Genomic DNA, 26,464 nt, shown 5'->3' with positions numbered 1-26,464 from the left:
ATTTCTCTCCTAAAGCTCCCTTTGACAGACGTTCATCCGGGAGATTTCCCGTTACAATGCACAATAGAATAGTGATATCCTATTGTCCCCCTAAAAAGAACAGCCCACCTATCACTATTTCATCTAGGCCAATTTAAGTTGGATAGGTATTTGAAAAAAGCGAACCCAAAACACGTCCAACTTTTCCACAACGGGCTCATTTTGGCTTACCTAAGTTAGATATTTGGTTGTTGGTTTTATCTTTCGTCCCTGTCGGTTGAACGCTTCCGCGAAGTCTTTCCATCAATCAGAGGAACGAGAGATGCGAGGTACCGAACGAGCGGATAAACTCTCTTCCCGGAAGAATATTTCGACGAACGCACAAATTCACTTAGCGTAAAGGATCCGCCTTTGCGCGCCTTTTTTAAGGATGATAAAAAATACAAACAAACACACACCATGAGAAGTAGTTTTGCCCCAAAACTCTACTGGACCGGGAGCGGATTTAAGTTAAGTTTTGCCAGATAATTCACCTTATCCTTGTCCGTCAAAAAAACCTGATCCAGCGGACGCTTCAAAATGGTTTAGTACCCACTCGGAAGGGGAATTTTGTGCCTGCTCACGCTTTAATATCTACCGTGGAAAAACGCCCAACGTTCCACGGATTGGGTTGATGCTACTGCTGCACACGTTCAGCAACGTCATTCACATCATCATTACCATCGTCGTCAGTTCGTACATCATTCGAATGGAGCCGTTGTGGAAGTGCTTCATTGAATGAATCATAATTAAATCGATATTTGCCGGACTAAACCGCACGCCACCGCACCACCATTTTCAAGGGATGGGAATGCAACCCACGGTGCAACCGGCAATGCCACTGGTGGTGTTGGTGGTCAGGTGCGTTCATGCGGTGAGCGAACGTATTTTGGATTTGAATTGGCGTTTTGAGATTGATTATTATAGGCGTAATTAATTCCAAAACATAAACAATTATACACATCGGGTGGCAATTCCACCAGCGCGGTACGTCAACACCATCCAGGTGTGATTGGTGTGTCACAGGCGACGTCGTCGTCATCTCTGTCGCGTGTTTGTGTGGGATATTATTTGGACGTGTGGTTTGGCGCGTTTCGATACCCATTATATCAAACTACCAGGCGTCCGATGGGGGTAGGTGGAGTGTTTTGGACTTTTCCTCTCTAGCTATGTATGCTAAGAGGGCATTACCTTTTAGATAGCCCGGATATCCTTAAGAGATTGGCTAGGTGGAGACTTTATTAGTTAACCTTGTAAAGGGATTTGTTATGGGAGGATTTGTGAAGCCGACTTAAATGACTAGGACGCTTTCACTTCATGTACGTCTTGATTTCAAGTCTTCATTAGGCTTGCAAATATATTTCAAAAACAGATTTTCTGTAAAAGTCTGCGGTTAGACTTGAAATATTCCTGGCCAACTGAATTGCAACAGTCTATCGTTCTATAGCAGCAAGATAAAGAAGCTAACGTCTCGTCAAAGAGTCTCAGCGATATCAGGAAAAGAGAGCTCAAGCCCGATATATCAAATGTAATCAAATGTAAGACCTTGTTAAGTATGATCGGGAGTCTACATCAGTGAATCGTTCTTGTTCTGCCTTGGTCTTTCATCTACTACAGCCTTGAAAGGTCTCAGACTGCCATTTCTGGCTTTCTGTAACTTGATTTTACCCCTAGCTGACTAGGTTGGCTACCTTGGCCCTGCGTACGAGGAGGCGGTATGGATGGGATTTGAACCCCGTTCCTTTCTTATGTGTGAAGATCGGCCACTGGACCGCCCCATAAGTCCATACATAAGATTTTTCAAAATATTTTGATCAGATGAAAGACTCCTCAGGATTAATTCGTTTATGAAGTCCTCAATTGTTTGACAATCGTTCATCGCAGACTTTGCAGAAAATTGGGTCCGGCCACTTCTGATCTGTCCAAGTGAATGGCTTAAAAAGCTCTAGCCCTGCTTCCAGTTTTCTAATATGATCTGCCAACCTGAGCTGGACTCACCTGAGATTCTCATATGAACAATGTTAGGGATAATTCTAGTGAGTATCTGTGTCGAATTTAAGCTCCATCCATGTCCATCACAAAATCCGAGTACTGGGGCTGTACGTGTCAAGTGATAGTTCCGATGTCGAACAACAAATTAAGATTCCAAAGGGAGAAACCTTGCTAAAATGGCTTCAACTATTCCAGTGAAGAGCATCTGAGATATGTCTATATTAAGCATCGAGGAGAAATCTTAGATATTGGTCTAAAGAAAAACTCAGAGATGGTACAAGTGTTCTTCATAATCGATCATGGAAGTTTTCCTCGGACTTGTTGGGTTGTTGGGTCTGTTTTCACTCTCTTTTTCAATGTTCTTCAGTTTTGGAAAGAATCGTTGTCAGGAAAATCTTACAAATGCTCTTATATATCTGACAGATATCTCTTCATTACCGTACAAAGCCTAAGCAGTGGATTTAATCGCCGGTCAGCAGATAGGACAAAACCTAAAGCATTACATTCGAGTTAAATTATATTTCTACAAAATAGAGCTCGACGTCAGCTAACCCAAATGAACACACATGAATATTATCCAAATCCATCTCACAAGTCTGTCAACAAACGCTCCCCTCTCGCGCGATTATTACGAAACGTGCAAATTTCACACGTTTTCATAATTAATTTTACGCCACATTTGTCGGGTGCCTAACGTACAAATAAATATTTGTCTCGATTTGTCTAACGCTAATGAAATGATGCTTCCATGCGCGATTGTCACGGCCGGCCGCTACCACCGGAAGGGCACAATATGGATTCTATATGGGTGTGCCTGGGTGATATTATCTACGCGTTGTGAAGGTTAATACTTTAAAATATTGTTTACGATAAATTAAGCCCCCCTCCCTTTTGCCCGGAAGCGCGGCCAGCTATCCGGTGGGTGGAATTATCATCAATTATGGACAATTGGAATCAATCCCCGATTGGCAACCGGCTGATGATAAATGAGCCAACTGAACGTTATAATTTACCCGGTCTCTGACACTTTTTTTTTTCACCATTCACCCACCCCAATCAACCCGCTTTGTTGGGGCTGTTTTCTCTTTCTTTTCGACCGTCGGGAAAAATGATTCTCTCCAAATCCCAACGCAACATTTTCCCTGTGGAGGACAAGCGCTCGTTCATTGCATTGAAGTGTGTGTATGTGTGTCGCATCGCTGGGGTTGGGTGAAAATTAATTAAAAACACATGTCCACCAGCGCTTCGCTCTTTCCCCCTCAAAAAACCATAGTTTTCATGGGTGATTTTCACGGAAAATCGTGGTAAGGAAAATCTCTTTTGGGGATTTGAAGCATCACAACGGCCAGTTTCGCTGTTTCGGTCGCTGTGGATTGGGACGATGGCTTTCGCGGTTTTGCGGCGGGTTTTTAGATCCAGGGGAAAACTCGGCCGTACCAATGGCCAGCGCCAAAAAACGAAAGCAACGGATGCACATTTTCGGTAAATTGCATCGTGCTTTTGCTGCAAGCGCTGCATACAATTTAATGACACAATCAATCAATTTTCCGGCCTCAATTCCCATTGTCAGCGTTGAACAGGGGGGGATGAGGATGCTGTCCTCACACATACACCAGAACACACACACACCACACATACGGATTCACTGTGACAATGTGACAGTTTCCGATCATCAACGAAACAGAATCGATCAGCAGCGTGTGCGTGGTTTTTCCACGTTATTTTTTTTGTTACCTTTCCGATGGCTTGACGGATTTTATCCCTGGACGGCTCATTTGTTTCACTTTTGCAGCGTCAGCATCAACGGCAACGGCAGGACTCGCGCATCGAATACCACAACCACCATCAGCTTCTGCACCAGCAGCCGTTCCATCGGTTCGAACAGGAACGGCGTCCAGCGTCGTTCCGGAACCATTGGCCGTACGTCGAGGCCGTTGAGCCGGGCATGTCGAACGCCGGGCAGCGAAGATTGAATCAAATCTCACCACCATTGCCGGTATGAGGCGCACGCGCGCGTGTGTGAAATATTGTCATTCTGTTTCGGCCTGTTTTTGTTATCAAACTGTTTGTTTGTTCATCGTTTCGCCATGTTTTGACTCGTTTGTTTGTGTTTCGTTTTGGACGCTTTTCCGGCTTCTTTTTCCTGCTTGTTTGCCGGTATCGTTATGGTTGATAAGCTGGCATAGATGTTGTTGTGGGGCCCTGTTTTTTTTTGTTCACTCATTGTTGTGCTTTTGCGATTTGCATTCTTTGACAGTTGTGTTGTGTTTGTTCGTTTGGAAACTGGGTTTTTATTCGAATGATGGTTCGCTTTTTATCGCTGCATTTATCTACCTTTAGTGTGTGTGTGTGTGTGTGTGTCTTTTGCTAGTTTGTTTTAGTTTTTATTGCTGTGATTTGTGGTGCGTGTGCGTGTGTATGCCTACCGGGGTTTTTTTTAACTCGGCGTAAACTGACATGTGTAACTAACTTCAGTGGACAATGGTTTGGTTTTGTGATTTTTTTGGGTTTTTATAGCTTCTGTTTGTAATGATTTCAATTGAATTTTTGTTTTGTGCATTCAATCAATTAATACATGTAGTTTAAATCGTTTGCATTGTTGCTTTATGCAGAGCAAAATACCAGCCCTTTTATTTTACGTAGCAAATCCTTATTAATTGCATACTTTTAGCCGCTTCGCAAACTATTTTCCCTCAACAAATAAAATTGTAAAGGAAAAATATTTAATCTAACAAATGAATAGCAGCAATATGTGTACTGTGTACACTGCATTGCATACTCTCTAGGCGTTTGTTAGGGAGAAAGCCTAAAGAATGCAACCGAAAGTTAAAATTGTGGGCTTGTTGCATTGAAACTGTGTTTTAGCAATAATGAAAGCATTTACTAAGCAATACGGCCAGGCCGTTCTTTATGAATAAAAAAAAAATCTTTTAAAAATAACTGCTTAAGTAAGCCCAATTAGTAAGCTTAATTAGTTTTTCTACCACAAAATTTCTAGAAAACGTCTATAGGTACATAGGAACATGAACGTATTTCTGTGGAAAACTTTTTTTTTTCGTCAAAAAACGTAAAAAAAATCAAATTTTCTCAAAATTATTAACTAAAACATTTTGGAAAGGTCTAAGAGAGAAGATAATTGAAACACTTAAGATTTGCATAACTTTAGGGGAACTAAAATAGGAAGATCAGCCAAAAGTATTTAATTTGAAACTGCAATGTAAATTATTTGTTGAGGCATGTAAAACTCTTTCCACTACGTTCTCAATCACATTTGAAGGCAAATCCTTCCATCATTCACACTCAAATTGCGCGAAGCAAGAGCTTCTGCAAAAAGTTTACCAACGATGGCTGAAATAAAAAGTGTTGAACCATTGTTAATAAGCGTGGCTCGCCGAAAACTCCCGATGAGCCAATTTTCGAAGCATTTTCCACACCGTTCAATTATTAATGCATAAGCAATCGTCGTTCGGTGTGCGCGAAACGAAAGTTACACCGTTTTCTTCACCGGCAAAACCGAGGTTGGCAAAGACTTGTGTGTCTGCGTCTGGACAAGTAATTGATAATTCATTAAAAGCTACCTGTAAACAAGCTAATTTATTCCATTTCGCTACAGCCATTATCGACCGCCCACTGTTGTCTTGCCAGCGGAGAGGAGGAACCTTTTTTCGTTGTCGCTGTTTTTTTTTTGCTTTGGCGAAAGAGGTTCTTTTCCTTGCTTGCACTTCCGACTACAGCGGTTCGTAATGAGATCATGCCAGAAAAACGTTCCATTACCGCACCAGCCAAGCTGAGGCCGGGAAGGGACGGGAAGAGTGGTAGTTGGAGCGGGTCTTGGGTATTTTGGGGAAAAATTTGATTTAGTCCCAATCATAAAGCTTAATCTTCTTTCTGGTTTCGGCCAGGGCTGGTTAAAAGTTGGCCGGAGGTTTGATGCTCAAAACTGCTGTCCTTCGACGATCAGTGCAAATGCTGTTGCTGCTGCTATCGCTGCCTGTTCCGGACGCTCAGTTGCTGCTGAAGTTGAAAGTTTGACTCATGATAAATTCAAACGGTACCCACCCACCGACACCGACCTGCTCGCTGCCGCCGCCGTTACATGGCTGCTGCTGGATGCTAATTAAAAATTCTTCCGAACGACTTTCGGGAAGGCAAGTCAAGAGAGAGAGAGAGAGAGAAAAAAACACCCAACGGAACAACAAACAAAAAAATTGGATAAAAAAGAGCTTCCCCTTTTTTCTCTCTGTTGAGCCCGTTTTTAGCGATTATTTAGAAAATGTCGAAGGTAGGGGTGGAAAGGATTACAGGCGGAAGGGTGAGGAAGGTGTCATGTCTTTCACAGGAACTTCTGCACTTTATCTCTACTCGCGGCTGCCAAGCAAACACTCACACACACGAGCACAATTTCTTGCCAGGGTTAAAGCATCTTCCTGCCGATCGGGAAAAGAGAGGGAAAATAAGCACACACAAAAAAACACAAGCCAAGTAAGCCAATTGAGAGTGAGTGCAGTAAGCAAAAAAGGCGAACGGCGCGGCAAGAAGTACATTTTCTCAAACCGGGTTGGAAAAATTGCTGACATTACGAAATGAAAGTACGCTGGTGTGCGCGCTGCTGCGATGCGCTGATGAGCTGTCAGTGCTGGAAACTTCGATAAGGAAAACTGTTAAATATGTGTTGGGTAAATTTGAGCAAGAAGGAAGAAAAGTCATAATAGTTTGCTGATCTTGTGTGAGCTGTGATGGGCAGGGAATGATTTAGGTAATTTTTGCTCGAACATCCTCGAACAACTCACGTTTTCGAACAACCTCGAAAGGTTTTAACCGGCCATTTCTGGCTTTCTGTTACTTGATGTCACCCGTACCTGTCTAGTAAGGCCGGGAAGGCGGTCTCTATGGGATGCGAACTCTGGTCCTGCCGTGTGAAGACCGGAACTACTATCACATTGGCCACCAGACCTACCCGAAAGGAAGGTCGAAAGTAAATTATCAACCAAGAGATCAGGTGGTCACCAGCTCCAAGCTTCTTGTATCAAGAGACCTCGTAGTCGAATGGACTTCATCTATGAAAGGTTTAGATAGGTCTTTTAGATCAAGCCTCATCAACTAAAAGTCAACCTAATCGAAGAATTTATTATCGCCCAATCCACCTGAACTACGAGAACCTTCAAGAGCCTTCGTCTATAGCAAGAGCTAGCAGTCGAAAGGGGTTATCTTCCAAGAGATCTTGGAAGTCACTAACTGTAAGCTTCACCAGCCATAACATTCTGTTTCAAAAGGGACTAACCTATCAAGGGGTCAAGCCTTTATCCAACCATGAGTCCTCCTAACCGAAGAGTCTTTGTAGCCAGCAGGGAATTGTGTACCAAGAGAGCTTGAAATCACCAACTTCAACTTTAACCCATCAAGAGACCTGGTAGTTCGAATGGGGAACCTCATCTATCAAAATTCCTTATTAAAACCTCATCTACCAGGAAAATTCGTAGTGGACTAGAGTTATCATTGTCTAATTTTCTTGCACCACGACATCCTCCAAAAGGCTTCTTCTTCCTCGAGACCTTTCAGTCGAAAGGGTCTCATCTACCAAGAGATCTTGTAGTCACTAACTTCAATCTATCAATATGCCTCTCATTTAGATCTCAATTACCAAGCGATCTCGTAGTCTAAGAGTCCTTTTCGTCCAAAAACCATCTAACGAAACCTCAAGACCTGTAGGCCTCCTTGTACAAAGAGCCGTGGTCTTTTCAACAGACCCAAAAGTCTCCTAGGGTTTCCTGCTCTGATTAATATCTGTCATAGTCCTCCTTACATCTTATTCTTTCCCTGGAACAATGGCTTAAAATAAAAAATTGAGTAACAAATTTATAGAAAGTGCAAAAGGATGGTTTCGAATTCTTGAAAACAGAAATACAGCCTCTCACTTTGAGCACCCAAAGGAATAGTTTCATCCAGCCAGCAGTTAACGAGAGAATAAACCAAAACGCACGATCATCCCACGCGAAACTACACTGATGCCACTGACATTGCTGCAACCATGCAACCATGTATCCAAAATGGCTGTAAAACGCCCCAACCCTCTGCAAATGCCCACCCACAGCCGGCCACTTCTTGCCGAACACAGATGGTGTGGAAAAAGTTTTGAGTGTGGCAACCCGTTTAGCAGCCCCATTGCACCGCGTGAAGCTGAAGCTGGCGCAAAAGGCTGGGCCAAACTTGTTCGTCGCGAATCCCAACAAACACACGACCAAGCGACGAGAAAAAGTTTTGTAACTTTCTGTTCTGTTCTGCCAGATGGACCGTAGATTGCGTGCCACTCGGTGTGTGTGTGAAGGTTATTTATGTTTGTACTGTCGATCGTTTGGAGCGGAAAACCGTCCGCGGGGAAAGCTCTTTCTTGCTCACTTTTTGCTGGTAGTTTCCGAGCTTTCATGATTTTTGCGAAAGTTTTGCCCAACTTACAGCAAAAGACAAGAAAACGAACGAAAGAGAGAAGGAAACCCCCAACTGTACAGGACCCGAGTTTTTGCATTAGCGTTATCGCGCAATGAGCTGCGTTTTCCGGGGTGGGCGGGTTTTCGTTTGTTTTTGTTCGCCTTTTATCACACCAGAAAACAACATTCGAAACAAAGCAAAACCAACAAAAAACCGTCGCGTTGGGTGGGACTTGCAGCAGCAAAACAAACGCAGACAAGTTGTAAAACGAGCAAACGATTGTTTCAATGTCTTTCGCTGGCGACACCGCGCTGACAACGGCATCCTAGACGACAGACGATACGAAGGACCTTTTCTTCCACTTTGCTGGCACGTGATGATGAAGCCAGATGAGACGAAACGCTCAGCTTTCCAGCAGTTTGATGAAAGTTTTCCGCGTGGAAGGGGATGGCGCTCCATGGCTGGGAATGTTTATCACTTGGCAAGTGATTTACCGTCCGGAAATGAGAGAAATATTGAATGATAATTTGTTCCCGTGGTGGAAAAAATAAAACCGGCATTGGGTGGCTGTACTTGCCGATTGGAAGCTTCTTCCTTTTGTTTACACTTTCTCGCTTTTGTTGCTCAAAACTTGCATCATCAGGAGAGAGTGTTTGTTTGATCGTTTGCCTGGGAAAAGATTGTGCATGGAGTTTTCATGAGCGAACTTTGTTGTGAAGTTGAGCCAATATTAAATAGTCGATGGAAGTAGATTCAATGTAAGGAAGAAAAATGATTATTTGCATTGATAAAATTGCAATGAATTTCATGGTAAATTTAAATCTCGATCGATGTTGAATAAATTGCAAGAAAAAGCTCATAAAAGCTGTATATTCAATGTCTTGGCTGACTTCTTTTTCTTCTACTTGGGGCTTGAGGATCTCTTAGAACATGCCTGCCATTTCTGGCTTAATAAACTTAGGGATGTGAGGTCCTCACTACGGGGGGATAGTCCAGATGGGATTTGACCCGGTTCTGCCGTGTGAAGACCTTCTTCTTTGGGATTACAATTTCGAAGAGGCTTGGCCTGCCATTTTGGCTCTCTAGGCAGTCAGCCCTCTGTACGGGGAGGCGGGTCCGGATGTGATTTGAACTCCGGTTGTGCCGTTTGAAGACCGACGCCATTGTATCCTTAGCCACCGCACCGTACCCTATAACCTCGGCCATTTAATCGCCCTACAGCAATGGGTGAAAGTTTCATAACACATTGTAAGTTTATCAGAAGATCCTACGAAGCATATCAATTTTGCTAGCCTTGTCCTCGCTCCATCTCAATTTGGGCCTAGCACGCCTCCTCTGTCCGTGCGGACGGCCTAAAAGGACTTTACGGGCTGGGTCGTCCGGTGTCATTCTCATGACATGACCAGCCCACCGGAGCCTGGCGAGTCTAATTCTCTGCACGATGGTGAGATCATCGTACAGCTCGTAGAGCTCGCCGTTATAGCGGCTCCTCCATTGTCCTTCCTGTGAGGAGCATAACTATAGCATTTTGGTTATTGAGTTGGTTTTTTGGTCTTCACACGGCAGGACCGGGGTTCAAATCCCATCCAGACCGTCTCCCCGTGACTGCTTTGCTACGCGTGACATAAAGTCACAGAAAGCCAGAAATGACAGGCCAAGACCTCTCGAGGCTGTAGTGCCAAGGAAGAAGAAGAAGAAGAAGAAGAAGCACAGCTATTCGCACACTTAGATTTGAGGATAAAACACCCGATAGAGGAAGTTAATGGAAGTTAATTAATTTTGTCAGCTTTGGCTTTGAAAGTTAAAGCTTTTGTTTTAATTTATATAAAACTTCATGGTCATGCTGCTCAATTTTTTTTTTCTTGGGTATCAGCTTATAAACTTATAAAACTCTTCAAACTTATTACTAACTTATTTAAATTTAAACAAAAACTATAGCCAAAGGTTAAATATGTGCATCACATGAGAGTTTACAAGGAGAGAGGTCGAGCTCGCTTGTTGTACCGAGCTGAAAAAAATTGTATCCACTTATGTGGCCTTTTTTTGTTAGGCACTGTAATAAAAAATGCCTTCTGTGATACATCTATGCACATTTAAAAAAATAATTTTTTTTTTGTATCACAAAACTGTTAGCATGAAATGAATAGAAGACCATTCAGAACACTATTACAAAATTGCCCCTTGTAAAGCTCCCTTTTCACAACAAATTCTCCGAACGCTCCCCAAAACAAAAAGGGTAACGAGAGACAAGGCGAGTGAGAGAGTGAAATGAGTTTCCCGGCCGGGAATGCAGCACCGAAAGCTAATAAACATTTCGTACCTCACGCGGCAACGATCCGTTGCTTGGAACGATATTGGAATTTTACAGCAAACGCCACCGAAAATTGGGCCGTGCTTCATTCGGTGGTTATTGACTTTGAAACCGAAACCCAGAGTCGAAGGGTTGAATTCGGAGGGATGGGTGGTGTCAGAAGCGGAGCAAGCGAGGACAATATTTTTGAATCGATATATCCACTACTGCCGGCACCAGTAAGGCCGGATGAATGTTGCACATAATTGGCGGTTTTTGCGTTGCCGTGCGTTGGCGGCGTGTGCCGTTGCCGTGTTTTCTGCAGTGTGAGTTATTGCTTTGATTAGCAGTCGCGGGTGTGGTGCAGTCAGATGGAAAAGGTAATTTCGATTGCCATTGCCCACCATTTGGCCGGAAGGTTCTTTGCGAGTCAACGGTGGCTTTAAAATCACCAACAATCGAGCTTGTTGAACTGTGAAGCATCGTTGAACTGCGTGCGTTGCGAATTGCATACTTTAAGGCGAACTATACACAAAAACCGCGCCCCTAAAGTTATGCAATCAGTGTGATAAAACATCCGTTTAAAACCGCTTCTGGGGCAGATTAAACGTCAGCAGAGTGATGTAGTTTGGTTAGCTTTTTGTTTGAATTTCTTATTTTATGTTGCCTCTGTCCACAAATTCCAATGTCCCGCACAGCCGCAGTGCACTGCCCGCACTGCCAGAAACCGCAGGTTGGTGCAGATCTGCAGCCAGGTTGCGTACCCTGTAAACAGTATTTGTGGCTTACAACCGTATAAACAACACCCGGGCTGCTGCTGCCAATAGTGTGTGATAGTAGCCGCATTGAAAACCACATGTCCACAATCACACCGTTTACCACCGTTCCCAACAGCCAAAGTTCGTTCGATGCATCACACCGTAGAGTGAGTGAGAGAGCCAACAAGCCAAAAACACACGGGAGGGAAGGAACGACCTGGGTCACCCACCCACCTCGATTGAACTTTTCCCTGTTGATTTGGGTTCTAGCATCGTGCATTCCTGGAGTGCGATGGGCCGCGAAGGGTCGAACATCAGGGCCAGGGCTCTAATCGATCGGTGCCGGTTCGGTGCACTCTATTTGACTTTGACCGGTTGTACGGGTAGGCAAAAGTTGGATCAAACAGTTGGGGGCACGACGCGGCTCTTAGCACTTCCGGTGTGTGAGGCGTGTTCACGTGCCGGAGACCGTCGCGTCGCGTGTTATAATTAATTTGATTTTTTTGTTTGTTTGTTTCGTTTGGGCCCGGAATGCTTGCACGTTGATTTTTGGGCCGGTGACAACTGATGGGTTAATTGTGTTGCGAAATCGGAATGCAATTTGTGTTGATTTTATTTTGGGGCACGGGTGTGATATTAATTAAAATTATTACCATTAGCGGTAGTAATGGTTGGAGAATTTAATTTTTCAATTTGAAATTTAATCATTACAATGTAAGGAAGTTTTGAGTGAGGTTGCCCACATAAGAGTACTTTATGCAATTCAGCATGCATGATGAGAAATGTTGAAGATATGACAGGAACATTGCTTATGCGCTCGACATTAACGCTTTCAACTACTCTTTAAGGCATAGTTAAGGGATAATGTTGAATAAGGTAAGTGGAATGCTCATTTTCAAACTTGAAACCACATCAGTTTGATGTTAAAATACCTATTTTTTGATAAATAAATTCTGCTGTCCATATTAATCCTGTTAACACAAGCTTTGTGTCCAATAGCTAAGGCTTGTTTTGCAGAGCATTTTCATATAAATTAGCTTAAAAGTATACTTTGTTTCAGGATAAGTTTTTTTAAATTTTTCTTATGAAATATTACTGATTAAATTATTCTTAAACATAAATTAATCATTACCCCCTAAAAGTATGCAATCTGCATGGCACATCGTTTCAAATGAAGAGAAAAACGAATACTATAAGCTTGAAAGGAATTAATTGCATTGTTTTATCATCAATTTGCTTGAAAAGGCTATTAAAATCACTTCATTTTTATGCTTAATTTGCTCAGAAATAAAATAAAAATAAAAAATAACTAAATTTTCGGAGCTTCGACTCTGAACATCATTCACGAGTTCTAAATTTTCTCCCCAAACTTTCCAGTTGCATGTCCCGCAAGGCTGCGTGGTGAAGAACATACGCATCAAGCAGAAGCTGGCCAGATTGCGCCACCAGCAGCGAATGTTGGCCCAGCATCTGCAACATCTGGAGGAGTCACCTAACGCTAGCCCAGCCCTTATACGTCAACAGCACCAGCGTTACAGTAAGTTCAACTAGTACTCAATTTCCCTTATTACACTGTCGAGTACTCTGACATTGACTTTGTGGCTCGGTCCTAAGTCGGCCAGTAGAGCGGCTAAGAAATGTCGAACCAAATCGCTCCTTAAACACGTGTGACAATGTTTGAAGTTTTTTTTCTGTTCCTATGACTCCCGTCACGAACGTGCTCTAAATCTTTCATTTCGCGCTATCGTTTGCAGATAATCTGCTGCGCTACTACTCGTCCTGGGACAAGGTCTACACGTCCTCGGCGGCTACTTCAAGGCCATCCACCGCGCTGGATGATGGTGCTTCAGCGTCCTCGAGAGCCATCCACATGCCCCAGAGGCTTGCACCGCCGTATCCTACGGCCACGCCACTGAGTGCATCCCATTATCATCAGCATCAGCAACAGCAGCAACAATCACGTCGTTGGCTAAAAAAGCGCAGCCGAGCGCATGGCGAAGAAACAGGTGCCAATGCTGACGCTGGGAATGCGGCCAGTTCGCAGAAGAAGCACGAACGTCAACTGTAGAAGCGCCCAATTCCAAAATAGCTGATGGGTTTAAGCAGCAGCTCAGCTTTCACCATTTGTATCGGATGTGCTTCTGGAAAATGGAAATCCAACTCCTAATACAACGCTTTTTTAATCTCGAAAACTTTCCTCGCAAATGGGTTGACGCGCTAGAGCTGGCAAGCGATAGTTAAAGGCATGAAGTTTCTTGCAATGAGCCAAAACTCGTCCCCATCAGGTTTAATTTGCCCGAACACGCAAACAAGCTTCCCCAAAAGAAGGTCAGCAAAAGATCATTATGTAACGCGATTTGCATCAATTTAGGCGCATCGAGAGCTTTTTCTGTGGCTGACCTTATTAACAATCTGTTACTCGCATTCGCATCGCACAAACCCGAAACTGTCTGCGTTAGAATTAACTGATACCTAGGCTAGTAAGTGAAAAGGCCGTTGCGATCTTTATCTGCTCGGTACCGAAAAGCATTAATAACGATCCCTTTAAAGTGAATAAAAGCGAAATAAAATCGAAATTATAAACCCACTGAATAGTGAACGAAATAATCGTCTTACCTTCTTAAAGTCGGCTCTCCTCTCGAGCTCTCCACTCGGAGCGTCGCATTTTCGGACAAGCATCAAACGCCAACGCTTGTTTGGTTCCATTTTGTCTGAAATTACTTGCATCACTGTTTTCGGTTTTATTGATATTGAAATTCCCGCCACCATTCCGAGCGGAAGTAGCCTTCAGATGCCTTTATACAGACTTCCAACTCATCCAACGCTTGTTCACTCCTGATTCGCTCGCTCCGAAGGGGGTTTGATGATATATTCACCGGACCTGGTAGTATCAGCACTTGTTTAGGTCTCTTTGCGGGTGTTTGGAAGTGTTTAGTAGGAGAGCGTGAAGAGCGTTCCATGGGACTTTGGGGGTTTGCTGCACTATTTTACATTAAAAACCACCAAACTAAAGCCTTTTCTTAGCTCTACAGGTTTGTTTTTGCTAAAGCTTCAGCTGACTACGGGTTTTTTTGGTTCAATCATCCGTCCGCTTGCGTTAGCGAAACTTGTTGCTAGGAGACAATCGTGCTGTTTGCGATTTGCATAACCTAGAGGCGCTTATGAGTGTTAACCAGTGCAGCAAGACAAGGTGTATGCAAACCGCAAAACATCGTGTCGTCTTATAGCACGGTTTGAGCTCTTTCTGCCGGATTTTCTTACGGGAATGTTATTGTTCTTGAGTAGAAAAGCATTTTCACCTCAATTTTCGTCGTCCTATCTTACTTTTTCTCTTACTTGTTTTTTGTGTGAATAATTTGCAAATTCAGCGAAAGATGCTATGTACAGTAATGCCAACCGTCGGGCACACCCCGACCTAATCGGTGGCTCATTTTTTCTAGCTCAAACTAAAACACCATCACCATCGGGCTCTGTGTATATTGATTTAGTTGGGGCTTTTGCTTTTTTGATTAATCCTTTCTCCTCGGGAATGGAATCGTTCGTGGGTTGGGTTTTCTTCACACAGAATTATAGCTTACGAGCTAAAGGTTCCTTACCAATCTACTGGGATCTGTATATGTACGGCTTGATATTTGCTTCTTATGTATAATCTCCTCCAACTTCTCTTAAGACAGAGAGGACCATGGAAAGCAGGCAGCAGAAACACATGAGCTTCGATTCTCAAACTTTCTGCCGTCTGTTTTGCCACAGCCCATGTTCCGTAGTGTATAGAATAAACTCTTGTGTTATTGTATTTCACTTTGCACCTCAAGCACCGCTCCGAACCCATCTGACCTGTTTTGCGACGATAAAAAGCTTGCACCTACCTGCTTCAATGCATCTTTTTCCAACCGTCGAGAAAAAAAATCGCCCTCGATTACTTCACGATCGAAAGTAATGCGCATTACGACCACGCATTCCTTTTGTAAAATATGTCCTCATCATCTTCTATACAATATGTTCGGCTGAGACTGGGGAAGGATCATGTCCCTCTCTCTTAGAAGTAGAACCGATTGTACAGAATCGGTAGCTGAAAGTGGGACTGGGCGGTCGGTTGCTGTTGCTGTTCCGGGCTTAGGTTGACGACGATCTTGAACACACACTTGCTCTTCCATTCTGCGTCGTCGTGCGCTTCGTACGTGATGAGATGACTACCGGCACCAAAGTCTGTTCCAGGGCTCTGTAAGGAATGGAAGCGAATAGAACGAGCGTTTTCCCCGATAATGATTGATTTATTAGATACGCCTAAAGGTATGCAAATTGAAGTTCATTGGAATAGTTTAAACTTCCGACTAATTTCATTTGAAATAAGAAGATAGTTTGAAGCTTCAAACCACTAAATACTTGGTGAGCTCCTCAAGGTTCTACTTACGTTCGATTTCGTAATCGTCACCACACCAACGTTGTCCGAAAACACGGGCTCCTCCCACGTTGCCTTCACGCTCTGATGGCGTCTTTCGATCGTGTACACCTGCGTGTCCGGACAGAAGTCTACTCGCGGCGGTGAACCAGCTGATTGAAAGAAAACCAAACAAAGCCACAACACGTTACAATCACTGACGGATCACTTTCTAAGCCCGAGCAGGCCTCGTAGTGTACGTACGCAGAACATTGATGAAGAAGCTGCAGTCGGTGTGTAGCTTCGAGACGGGATGTTTGGCCGAGTAGGTCACGTTAAGGCTACCGAGCGGTAGCGTAAAGCTGTCCTTCTTTACCCAGTACGGCTCGACCTGAACGTCCCGTTCCCAGCTGACGTCGGTTTCGGGTCGTCGCAGTCGCACGGTTGTGGTTTCGGTCTCGTTCGGATGTAGCTCCACGTTGACACTGGTCGGACAGAGTAGCTTCGGTTGGGGATATCCTTAGAGAGAGAAAAAAAGAGATTCAAATGATTTTGATTTCTTAGTTTGCTTTTTTGTTCAATTTAACTGACTCCAGTAATTTATTTTACTGTATTTGTACGCGCGTGTCGGTTAGGATATACGCATTGCAGCTTTGACTCTGTGATATAAGGGATGCGCCTAGCAGTTAGAAAATTTGCATAGTGTGCATGTTGAAATTGAAATTGGAAGGACTATTCATAGGAAAATAGAATAAAATCAATGTTTCGCGAGTGATTTCAGCATTATTTACTGTTTCCAGCATCCGAGTAAATAATGTTGAATTGAATAGCAAGGAAAACCTTCTAACCCAGTTGGTTTACGCTTCAACACCTCGGTCCATTACCTAGCTACTGTTTATTGAAATTTTATCGACCATATACCACCGAGTTGCAGCATATGCGTTAAGCTTTTTCTGGTCACGGGTGGAGATTTACATACCTTCCAACTGCCTGCTCATCACTAATTTAAAATAAATATTTCCCATCGCTCTCCAGAACAAAACAAAAAATGATGATTTGCTATACCTAACAACTGTTTTCTTTCCTGTAGCTCACAAAACCACAAGCGCCATCATTATGCCATGTGGTGAACGTTTAAACGCACACAACACACAATTGCGATAGTTTTGTGTGCATGAAAACAATTTGCAACGGTGGCTCTTAAATTGCTTCACCCCAAACTGGGCTGGCACACAAATTGATATCACTATCAGCCCAATTAAAGCGCTGTTTATTTTAACGCTTTTTTCCACGCCACCTCACCCTTCCGCCTTTCCTCTACCGTCTCACCACTTTTCCAGCCTACCGGCACCCGTCATTCAATCAGCGTGTTCGGTTGAGTGGAAAACGTTTCGGCGTAATTATCATGCCATTATGATGCAAAAGTTAGCCTTTGGGGGCGGTCCAATTTTTTTTCTTTCTGTTTGTGTGTGTATTAAAATGTTGCTCCGGTGTTTTCCCAACGCGCGTGAGTGATTGCGGTATTTGGTGGTGGAATAAAATTTTCCTTTCCGAAAAAAAAACAAACGAGCCTGCAATACACAGAGCGAAGGATAAAAACCCCAAATGCAGATGGGAAAAACGGAAGCGTGGAAAAGAGTGAGCGCAAAAAAATCACCTTCGTAAAGATTTTGCACCGCAAAACCAACAAATAAAACAAAACAACACAGCACACTGTTTCCGAATACGGGCACGGCCCCATCACACGGATATTGCATCAACATCCCGCAAAGCCAATTATGCATATCCGCATTCCGATCGGGGTGCCGGCTGGGTGCAGCTACTTACGTATGCAGGTGCCATTCTCATCGCCAATCCATTCGCCGGTGGTGCCACAGATTTTGGAAAACTTGCCCTCGAGCCGGTAACCGGTGGGACACTTGAGGATGCACTGGCTGCCCGGGCGGTTCGTAATCTTGAGACTGCCACCGCTCGGTCCGTCCGCAATTTCGTCGATCGGTCGGCTGCACTCGAGGTAACCGTGACGGGGCGGGAACAGTGGTGGGCAGGCGACGTCCGCTAACCTTAACGAGTCGTTCAGCACTGGTTTTGGAGGAAGGGAAAAATAAGAAAAAAAGAAAGAAGGATCATAAACCGCATTGCGCAACAAAGTGCATCCGGGAGGCGCCTGGTAGGTATGCAATATTTGAGGAAGCATCAGATTTAGGCTGGATGGGAGCAAGCTTTCTTTTGATGTGACTGCGAAGAGATTTAATTACAGGTGTCAGTGAGCACGATTGACGAAGATGAGATTATGTAGGACAGAGGTTTTTAAGATGTGAAGTTTGTCCGAAGCTGACCTTAAACCGTTTTTGCCGCTTTCTCGTGGAAGACATAAAGACCTCTCTAAAGGATATTTCGTAATATTAGTCAGCGCCTTTTAAGACGGTACCGGCGTTCTTATCAAGTCATCAAAAAGCTGTTGGACCGTAGAAAATTCTGCTTGAAGGGATCAATGGGGCCTTTATGTCCCCCATCAAAGAACAAATTGCGTAGTTCAAGTACTGTTTTTTTAGAGGAAGATCGCACGATCGGATCAGTAAGCCTGCTGTTGCTGTACTCCAGCTGGATATTATTCTAAGCATCAGTAGAACAGCAAACAAGTATCGGCAGTGCCTTCAGCTTTTATATAAAGTTTCGTGGTGTTCCTTGGATATGAAGGATAAGTCCACTTGGGTCGTGGCTACTTCTTGCATTAAAAGAGAAGCTTGTGCCTAATAATAAGCTTATATCGTAGAAGACTTTCCACTATAAATAGAGTTTGATAGTCCAAATAGTATCAGAACGTCAGGTCTGATGAGATGAATATTATGTTTTATTCTGACGAAAGACGCTGTTATATCTGAATAGACAGCAGCTAAAAGGAGCAATGACTTCAAAACCTCCAAAAAGTCCACCAATGCGATGTAGACATCCGGTAGCTCAACGTGTCCCGGGAAAGAGAGATTTGCAACTCGTTTGGTTGTTTCAACCAAGTCTTTTCACATGAGGATTTCGTTGGATGCAGTCGTTGGAGGAATGTAGCAAACATTTCAAAAAATTATTAAATTCACCAGAATGATAAACAGCTGTCCGGGCCAGCTCATCACAAGTTTTCGTGGACAGCGAAAACCTTTTAAGCCTCAAATAGAGATGAAGTACGTTGTACGGTTTGTTAGTGGAGTCCGTGAACTTTGAAATTTTCTTTCACCTTACCCGGATGTACGCAGGAAACTACGCATTTAGTAAATGCATTTCCTATGAGCAAAAGCTCTGATTGCAGTAAACGGTCCTAAAGCTCCTGGCTTCATTTCGTTTACTTCAGCTTAATTAATTCACTATTAAAATCGTCAAGGAATAAGCTTCGGCTCGAGCCTGTAAATGAAATCCGCCCAGCGTAAACATCGAAACTTTCATCAAACTACACCCCATCGATTGCAGCCATAACGTGCCGACGGTGTGATGAAATATGACTCCATTAAAGTTCCTGCTTGATGCCGGAGACCAGCGCTCCCCTAGACACCTGTTCGAGTGTTTATTGAGAGGGAGATAGAGGGAGAGCTAGAGAGAGCGAGACTGAAGTAATTTATGCTGAAGTGAACTTAATTAAAATATTTCACCGACACCTACTGGAGTAAAAACGCTGGACACCTTCCTTGATCCTCTGCACAATGATCTCTCTCGCTCTCTCTCGCTCTCTCTCGGCTCCCTGGTCTGTCAAAAAAGTTTGCTACCGGAAGTTTTGCTCTTCCTCCAACCGTCCGACAATGGGAAGCGAAAAAACAAAAAAAAAACAGGCTGCAGTAGTCGAAATTAGATCCGGCTTCTCGCCATCGTCCTCGTCGTCGTGGCGTGGCGAAGGCTCGTGTAACTTTGTGCCGAGGACTAATTATACGCTATTTAGACATGCCTAGGTCAGCAAGGGATGCCTTTTTTTTTGTTCCTCCATGTTCGTTTCTCTGTTCGGAAAATGTTATGATCCTTGTCTTTTCATTATAATTCTTGGAACTCTTTAAATCACCAAAAAGATTTCCCGGCCGGTAAAGAAAAGAAGCTGGGGCAATGTGAGACAGCCCTTGCTCAGCATTAAATTTGTGTCATTTTTCCAACGAAACAAGGCTATTGTCCTGGGGGGATATAATTCGTCTTCGTCCCCGCGTCTCGGTGGACACTTAAATTATCGCCCAAACCACTGTGGCACGCGAAATCCGCAAAATTGCTTCAAAGACGCCAATGAAGCTTACCGGCGCGAGCAATGACAGCAGCAACATCGGCAGCCCCGCAAGAACCAAAGATCATGGTGTGAAAATTTGCATTTTTAATCAAAATTCCATTCATTATCGTTCATTAATTTTACGCTTACACTGGTCCGCCAGCCCTCCTCCCTTTCCTCCTTTGACCCTGTCGCTTGCTACCGGCCCTGTCCAGCTATCGACGGCATGCAGATCCGGCATGCAGCTCACGTCGGGGAAGATTTTTTAATTTCACATCCTCCATTTTTCGTTCCATTTTTTTAAAGCTCTGTCCGCTTTTCTTCCAACATTTTCCAACACCTTTTTGCCTCTGGGCGCCTCTCACCTTATACGCCACTTAAGCTCACTTGAAAAAGTTGTTTAATTCATTCAATTCATCCAAAATTTGCGTTTTTGCTTCGATGCTGCTGGAATGTTTCGCTGTTGAAAATGTTTGCCTTCCCATCGCTTTTCACGCTGGATGCGAAATGTTTTCACTAGCCCCACCGAATGTGACCGCAAAATCATTCGCTGGGGGAGTTGCGTGAAACGATAGCGCGACGGGAATAATTACGCCCGGGTTCGGGGTGAGGAGGAAAATGTTTTGGGTGGTGAAAATATTTGCCTAATGAGCCGGACTGGGTGGACTGGATGGTGGTGATTTCCATTTGTGATAATATTGGGCAGGGTCACAGTCAGCTTGCTTGTCGTCAAGAAAAGAGTAAATTCTTGAATGCTAACTTCGACGGGAAGCGCAAAAATGGAAGAATGCTCTTCATTAAAAACACTATTTCCACGGGAGAAAAACTTTTCCACTACCCAGAAAGATTCCACCGTCCGTCCGAGTGGCCGCTGAAAAGGTAAATTTTAAATAATTCAATTAATTTGGAATGGCCGCCGACAACGTTTCCACCTCATTGTGCCCATTAGGCCGATGCCGCTGATGAGGAGGAAAAATGATGGCCTTCACATCGCTTCCCCCAGATTTCCCCGATTTTCCTTCTTGCTCCATTCATGAATCTGCACCCGATTGGCAGCCCCGGTCCGATGTTCGTCTGTTATTTAATCCCCACCCAACTCTGTTCCGATTGCCTTGGCTTTTTCCCGATTATTCAAGCGATCAATTTTCATTGTTTTCCCCCGGCTTCAGGAAAAAGAAGCAACACAACACCGTGTAAATGTTTCCAATCCAACAAAGGATAGCGCTAAGTGACTTTGGGGAGCTATAGAAAAAAAAAACGCACACGAGTCTGAGCTGTTACTTCCTCTTATTGATGGAGGGATTCTTCGTTATAAAAATCGCTTTTCTATCTACGCCCTGCTATTGTACTGGAATCGAGTTTGATTTCCGATTCACATTTATCACGCGTTCACCGATTGGACCCGAGCCCGTCAAACGCTGATCCAGCTAGAAGACGGGAATCGTCATCAGTCGTTTGGCCCTTTTTGTCCCTGGCACGATTGTCAGACCGGAATCGTTAAGTGAAAATTGACATTCACATCACGGGGGAGGGGGTAAAGATGCTTTAAAAAGGACCTTTTCTTCATTATTTCTAAATAAAATTGGCGAAGGAAGAATGTTCGATATTCTTCGTGCCTTGTGACACCATTTGTCAAAAGAGTGTCTGAGTGGGCGATCAGCAGCCGATTGTAATGATTCTCTAAGCGTGCAGCAAAAGGAGATGATGAAATTCATTTCCATTGTAAAGCCGGCAAATTAATTAACAATCTTCCAGTGGCAAGCTGTGTGGTGGGAGTAGTAAATAAGAGGATATTTTTAATTAATACCTTCCCCAACACACAGCGACCGGCTGGACAAGGGACTCATTCCGGCCATTGCCGTCGGACGACGACAGTCTATTAGACGCATCGGAACGGCGTCGTGCTCGTAATCCGTAAGCAGCGTCGTAAATTTAAATGCCATCACTATTGTAAGCTAATTTGTCAACCTCAACTGTAACAAGCACAATGGAAGATTGGCCTGCGAGCAGGATTGTTGTATGGTTGGCAAGAATCGGAGAACTCCCACCAAGCATTCCGTCTAATGATGCTATATTTTATCCCATTTCCAGCTCCAACTTCAGCGTGTTGAAGTGTTTCCTTCGAGCTGAGGGGTTGAAAATAAATCAAGCCCCTTGGGGAAGCTCGGGAACCACGCCAAAGATGAACTTTGGCAGAACTCGGTGATCATATCTTGATACATCTAAAGAGCAGCGGGCAAACACTCTCAATACACTTCTTAACCACCTGAAGATGGACGTGGAAGCTAGATTAAGATATTGCCTCCACCAGAACCCAGTCTTCCCGGCCAGCAGATATTGCATCCTCGTTCGCCAAGCTGCGTAGCCCACGCTGTGCCCGTTTATGCCGTGGTGATAAATTTTGGGCTCCATCAGCCCAACGTTTTCACGCCCTTCTCGAATCACGGGACCAAACCGGAACGGCCTGTGTGCGTATGTGTGTGGGGTCCGGAAGTGCAACGTTTTCCATTAACGTGCGTGTCATAAATCAATGAGCGTTGGCTATCAAACGGTAATTAGATTATGATAAATGTTAATATAATTGTTCCGGGTAGGCGACTTTTGCACTCGGTTGGCCGAACTCTGCTGGGTTGCGTTTGGAAGTGCGCTTCGATAAATTCTGGTAAATATAATGCTGTACGCACGCCCATGTTTCGTGTTACGCTCAAGTACAGAAGCACAACATGGGTTCGGTGTTCGGGAAGCTGTTAGCTGATTTGCAACCGGCAGCTTCAAGATGGCGCACTCGAAGGGAACAAGGACACTGTGGTGTTTACTTACCCAGGCAGGAGCGCTTGTCGATGTCCAGCTTGAAGCCATATTTGCACGAACAGTAGTAGCTTCCGTCACTGTTGATGCAATGTTGCTGACATCCGCCGTTCGAGATGCTGCACTCGTTCGTGTCTGATGGAAATGCAAAGTGCGAGAGGGAGAGAGAGAGAGAGTGTGTTAGGGTTAGTGGACTTCGAATGGGTTGTTGCCTACATTTTCCGAGAATGATTTGGCGAAGAGGAAGACAAGCGTTCTAGCATGTCAATCACATCATTTTACATAAAGAGCTCATAATTGAAGTTGAAATACAGGTTAAAATGTTGGGCAAAAGAGGAGCTTCTTCTTTTCGCCTCGTCCACCGGATCGTGGAGATTTTAACAAATTATAAACACCTTTCTATTTATATCTTTCCAAATCATTTTGGTATATTTTGCAAATTCATCAACAAATCCCTTTTGGCTTTAACACATATCAAAGCAAAGTCAATACAGAGCACATTCAGTCATCTTCATGCTCCATGGGTGACTCTATTCGTTCACCGACAGTCGCGCGCACTCCCACCCGAAACAACATTCCAGCATTCCAGTTTACATAAATTTTTGCTTTGAATTTGAAACCAGCCCCAAACGTTCATCGGAATCGAAAACGCAACGTCACATCCTTGAACTTACCTTGACAATCGCCCATGGTCGTGTTGAAATGGTATCCCGTAGGGCAGAGCGTGTCGTAGTCCGGTTGCTCCTGCTCACCTCCCTCACCGGCACCATCGCCCTGACCTGACCTTCCGCCGGCCAGCTCAGCCCCACCCTCGGCGCCCGGCTCACCCACCTCGCACCGGTACGAGCCGACCGTGTTGATGCACCGTCCGTGACACCGATGTTCGCTGGCGATCGATCGCTGGTTGGCACACTCGTCCACATCGATGCACGTCTTCCAGTCCTCGTCCAGCATGTAGCCCTCGGGGCACACGCAAAACGCCCGCCCGAGCGTATTGAGGCAGGTGTGCGAACAGCCGCCATTGTTGACCGTACATTCGTCGATGTCCTCGCAGCTATGCCCGTCCGCTGCCAGCCGTGTCCCGGGCAGCCCATCGCACGTGCACCTGTAGCTGCTCCACGTGTTGATGCACGTATCCTGGCATGGGCCGTGCCCGTTTCGCAGCAGGCACTCGTTTACATCTGGCAGTCGTGGGGGAGAAGAAAAGCGTAGCATACCGTTGAGAATTCTGCGAGGCTGATCTACGAACCACGGCATGACTAAAGACCGGTACGGAAGGCTATGCCAAGGATTAAATAATGAAGAATCTGCTGGAGCGAAACGAACTGGCACCCGGAGTCCGAAGGAATCCCGGCTCTTTCCGGGCCCAAAACAAACCTGTTCAACTATTTTTGTTCAGCGTGTGTGCTTGCTTTTTTCCCAAGGACACCCAAGAACTGTTGACTTCCCTTCCTATGCCGATTCGCACAATTCGATTTGGGCTACCAATCTCGTACGGTCGCATGAAACTAAATCGAAACCCAACGCTGGAAACACCCGGTCAGTGAAGCGATTTCATATTGTTCGCACCGGCCACCGGGACAAAAAATGCAATCAACGCAAACCACACTCCCGGCTGCCGTTGAACGGTTTGCCACTGCACGTATAAATCAATATGCGTAACGATCAAGTGATGATGAACTTTTCGAACCGGGCACACCAAATGATGGCCGTAAGTGTTGAGGAAAATTGAGTTTTATTCACAGGTTCTTCTTCCACTTTTTGTGGTCCAAGATTTTCCACGCTCCCCCGGAAAGCCCGAATGCGCTTTGATGAGCGAACTATGGGGCCCGTTTTTATTCACCCGACAGTGCAATGGCAACCGGAAATGCAGCCGGGCAGAATGAAGTTCTAATCCCCCAAACGCAAACGAAAGCGAGCGCCTCACCGATGGGAAGTAAACAGAAAAGCCGGCCTATACCGATAGGTTTAACTGGATGATGTGTGAGCTTCGGGCGACTGGTTCTCGGGGGTGCGTTCTTTCGTTTATTGGGGTTTTGTTTGCTATCGGTCGAAGCGATTCCCCCAACAAAACACACACCGACACAGTGCGCGCTTAAAAGCTAGTAGCAGCTGAGATGCTGAGAGACATGGGGGAACAAAAAATCCTCCACACCAGTGGGCAGTGTGCCTGCTGTGTACGGCGGGAAATAGCATTTCAACGAAAACAATGGCCGAATGCGTATTCTCTAGCCTGGTGCATTTTTGCACCAACTTCAAATGTTCAGCCGAGGTCCGCCCGGGGGGTGTTTTTCTATTGGTTGGTCGAGTTTTTAATTTACGCTTTTCAGCAACACCATTCGGCAGGATGTCTCTCGCTGGAGGGATAGGATGAGTTTTTTGTTTGTTTCCAGGATCAAGCCCAGAAGCTGCACTACTGGAGAGTGTGTTTGCTATGCTTTTAAGGATTTTGGCCAGCTTTTTGATCGTGGTCACGCGGACATCACATGGTGGTTAGGAATGTTGTGGATTTTGTTTTTTCTAGGTGGTCGAAGAATCGATCGCCGGTTGAGAGATTTATTGCAAATGATTGGGAAGGTTTTGAAGTTTGGTTAGAATTTTGATGGAATTTTTGAGCAATTGTTTGGTTGATGTTTGACTTAATGGAGTCACTAGTTGATCGATTTTTGGCATGACATACAGATTTCGAGCTCTTGAAGCTATTGAGATGTTTCTGAGGAATCCAACGACTTTAACGAGGACCCTTTCAGTTTTATACAATCAACTGACTAAAAGCAACGACTTCTCGACCGAATCAGACTGTTCCAGAGTATCAAATTCGTTGGGCGCAGTGGAATTGAACTGGGACTTGCAGCTTCAGGACTTTCTCGGATGAAAACTCTTACTAATGGAGGCTCTGAGTCTGGAGAACTCCATGATGATGAGCATAAAATCATCGGAATTTAACTCATGTCCAGTCCTGAAAGGCCTTCCTAGTGCCTTGGCTTGAAGTAGGATGGACTCTTTGGATCTGCTGGATTGAATCGTTCCAGCTATTAGTCGCAAACGATTTCGAGCGATAGAAACTCGACTCTGGCATCGATCCATAAAGTGATTTAAGTGTCTCATCACTAAAGGAAGAATTTTGATTACCAGCTTTTGAGGATCCACACTACTCTGACTTCAATAGCTCGTTGCTGGGTAACAGGTCTTCTTAAGGCAGGACCGGGGATCAAGTCCCATCCGGCTCTCTTCTGCGTTCGCAGGACCCAGCAACGAGTAAAACCAAGTCACAGGCCGAGACCTTTCGAGGTTGTAGTGCTAAAGAAGCAGGAGTTTAACAAGTCTAGCGAATCATTGAACAACCTGAATAGGCTTAGATTATTGGTCCACGTTTGTATTAACATCTTTTAACATTTTCTTCATAAAATTTTAATAATACCATTGCGAAGCTTGTTCCCATGAAGATCAGCAAAGCAATATTTAATCTAGTGTCAGCAACCTGTCGCAAAACCACTTCTTTTCAAAAAACCAGGCACAAAACTACCATTACTTCTCCTCGGATTAAATAATCAGACTTTATC

The 26,464-nt window shown here is 44.5% G+C and overlaps 2 protein-coding genes across 10 annotated transcripts in view; one reads left to right on the top strand and one right to left on the bottom strand.

Annotated features, from left to right (window-relative positions):
• Window positions 1–14,073, top strand: part of LOC118513122 (fibrillin-2) — an 84,593-nt gene extending 70,520 nt beyond the window's left edge. For 6 of the 7 annotated variants that reach the window (XM_036058526.1, XM_036058527.1, XM_036058530.1 and 3 more), the window contains 3 exons: window positions 3,803–4,006; window positions 12,862–13,021; window positions 13,239–14,073. In XM_036058526.1, coding sequence (XP_035914419.1) covers window positions 3,803–4,006; window positions 12,862–13,021; window positions 13,239–13,552 — 678 coding nt within the window. In that variant the 3' untranslated portion in view covers window positions 13,553–14,073. The remainder of the gene's footprint in view (window positions 1–3,802; window positions 4,007–12,861; window positions 13,022–13,238) is intronic. The other variant, XM_036058528.1, reaches the window with a different exon arrangement.
• A 103-nt stretch (window positions 14,074–14,176) lies between these two features.
• The window catches only part of LOC118513121, a 99,434-nt gene continuing 87,146 nt past the window's right edge, over window positions 14,177–26,464 (bottom strand). For all 3 annotated transcript variants that reach the window (XM_036058520.1, XM_036058523.1, XM_036058521.1), the window contains 6 exons: window positions 23,576–24,082; window positions 22,914–23,036; window positions 17,690–17,944; window positions 16,127–16,381; window positions 15,896–16,035; window positions 14,177–15,703 (listed from right to left, as the gene is read on the bottom strand). In XM_036058520.1, the coding sequence (XP_035914413.1) occupies window positions 15,521–15,703; window positions 15,896–16,035; window positions 16,127–16,381; window positions 17,690–17,944; window positions 22,914–23,036; window positions 23,576–24,082 (1,463 nt within the window). In that variant the 3' untranslated portion in view covers window positions 14,177–15,520. The remainder of the gene's footprint in view (window positions 15,704–15,895; window positions 16,036–16,126; window positions 16,382–17,689; window positions 17,945–22,913; window positions 23,037–23,575; window positions 24,083–26,464) is intronic.

This window comes from Anopheles stephensi, chromosome 3, assembly GCF_013141755.1.
Source record: "Anopheles stephensi strain Indian chromosome 3, UCI_ANSTEP_V1.0, whole genome shotgun sequence".
NCBI lineage: Eukaryota > Metazoa > Arthropoda > Insecta > Diptera > Culicidae > Anopheles > Anopheles stephensi.
The sequence above is the reverse complement of the archived record's forward strand: the minus strand, read 5'-3'. Positions and strand labels throughout refer to the sequence as shown.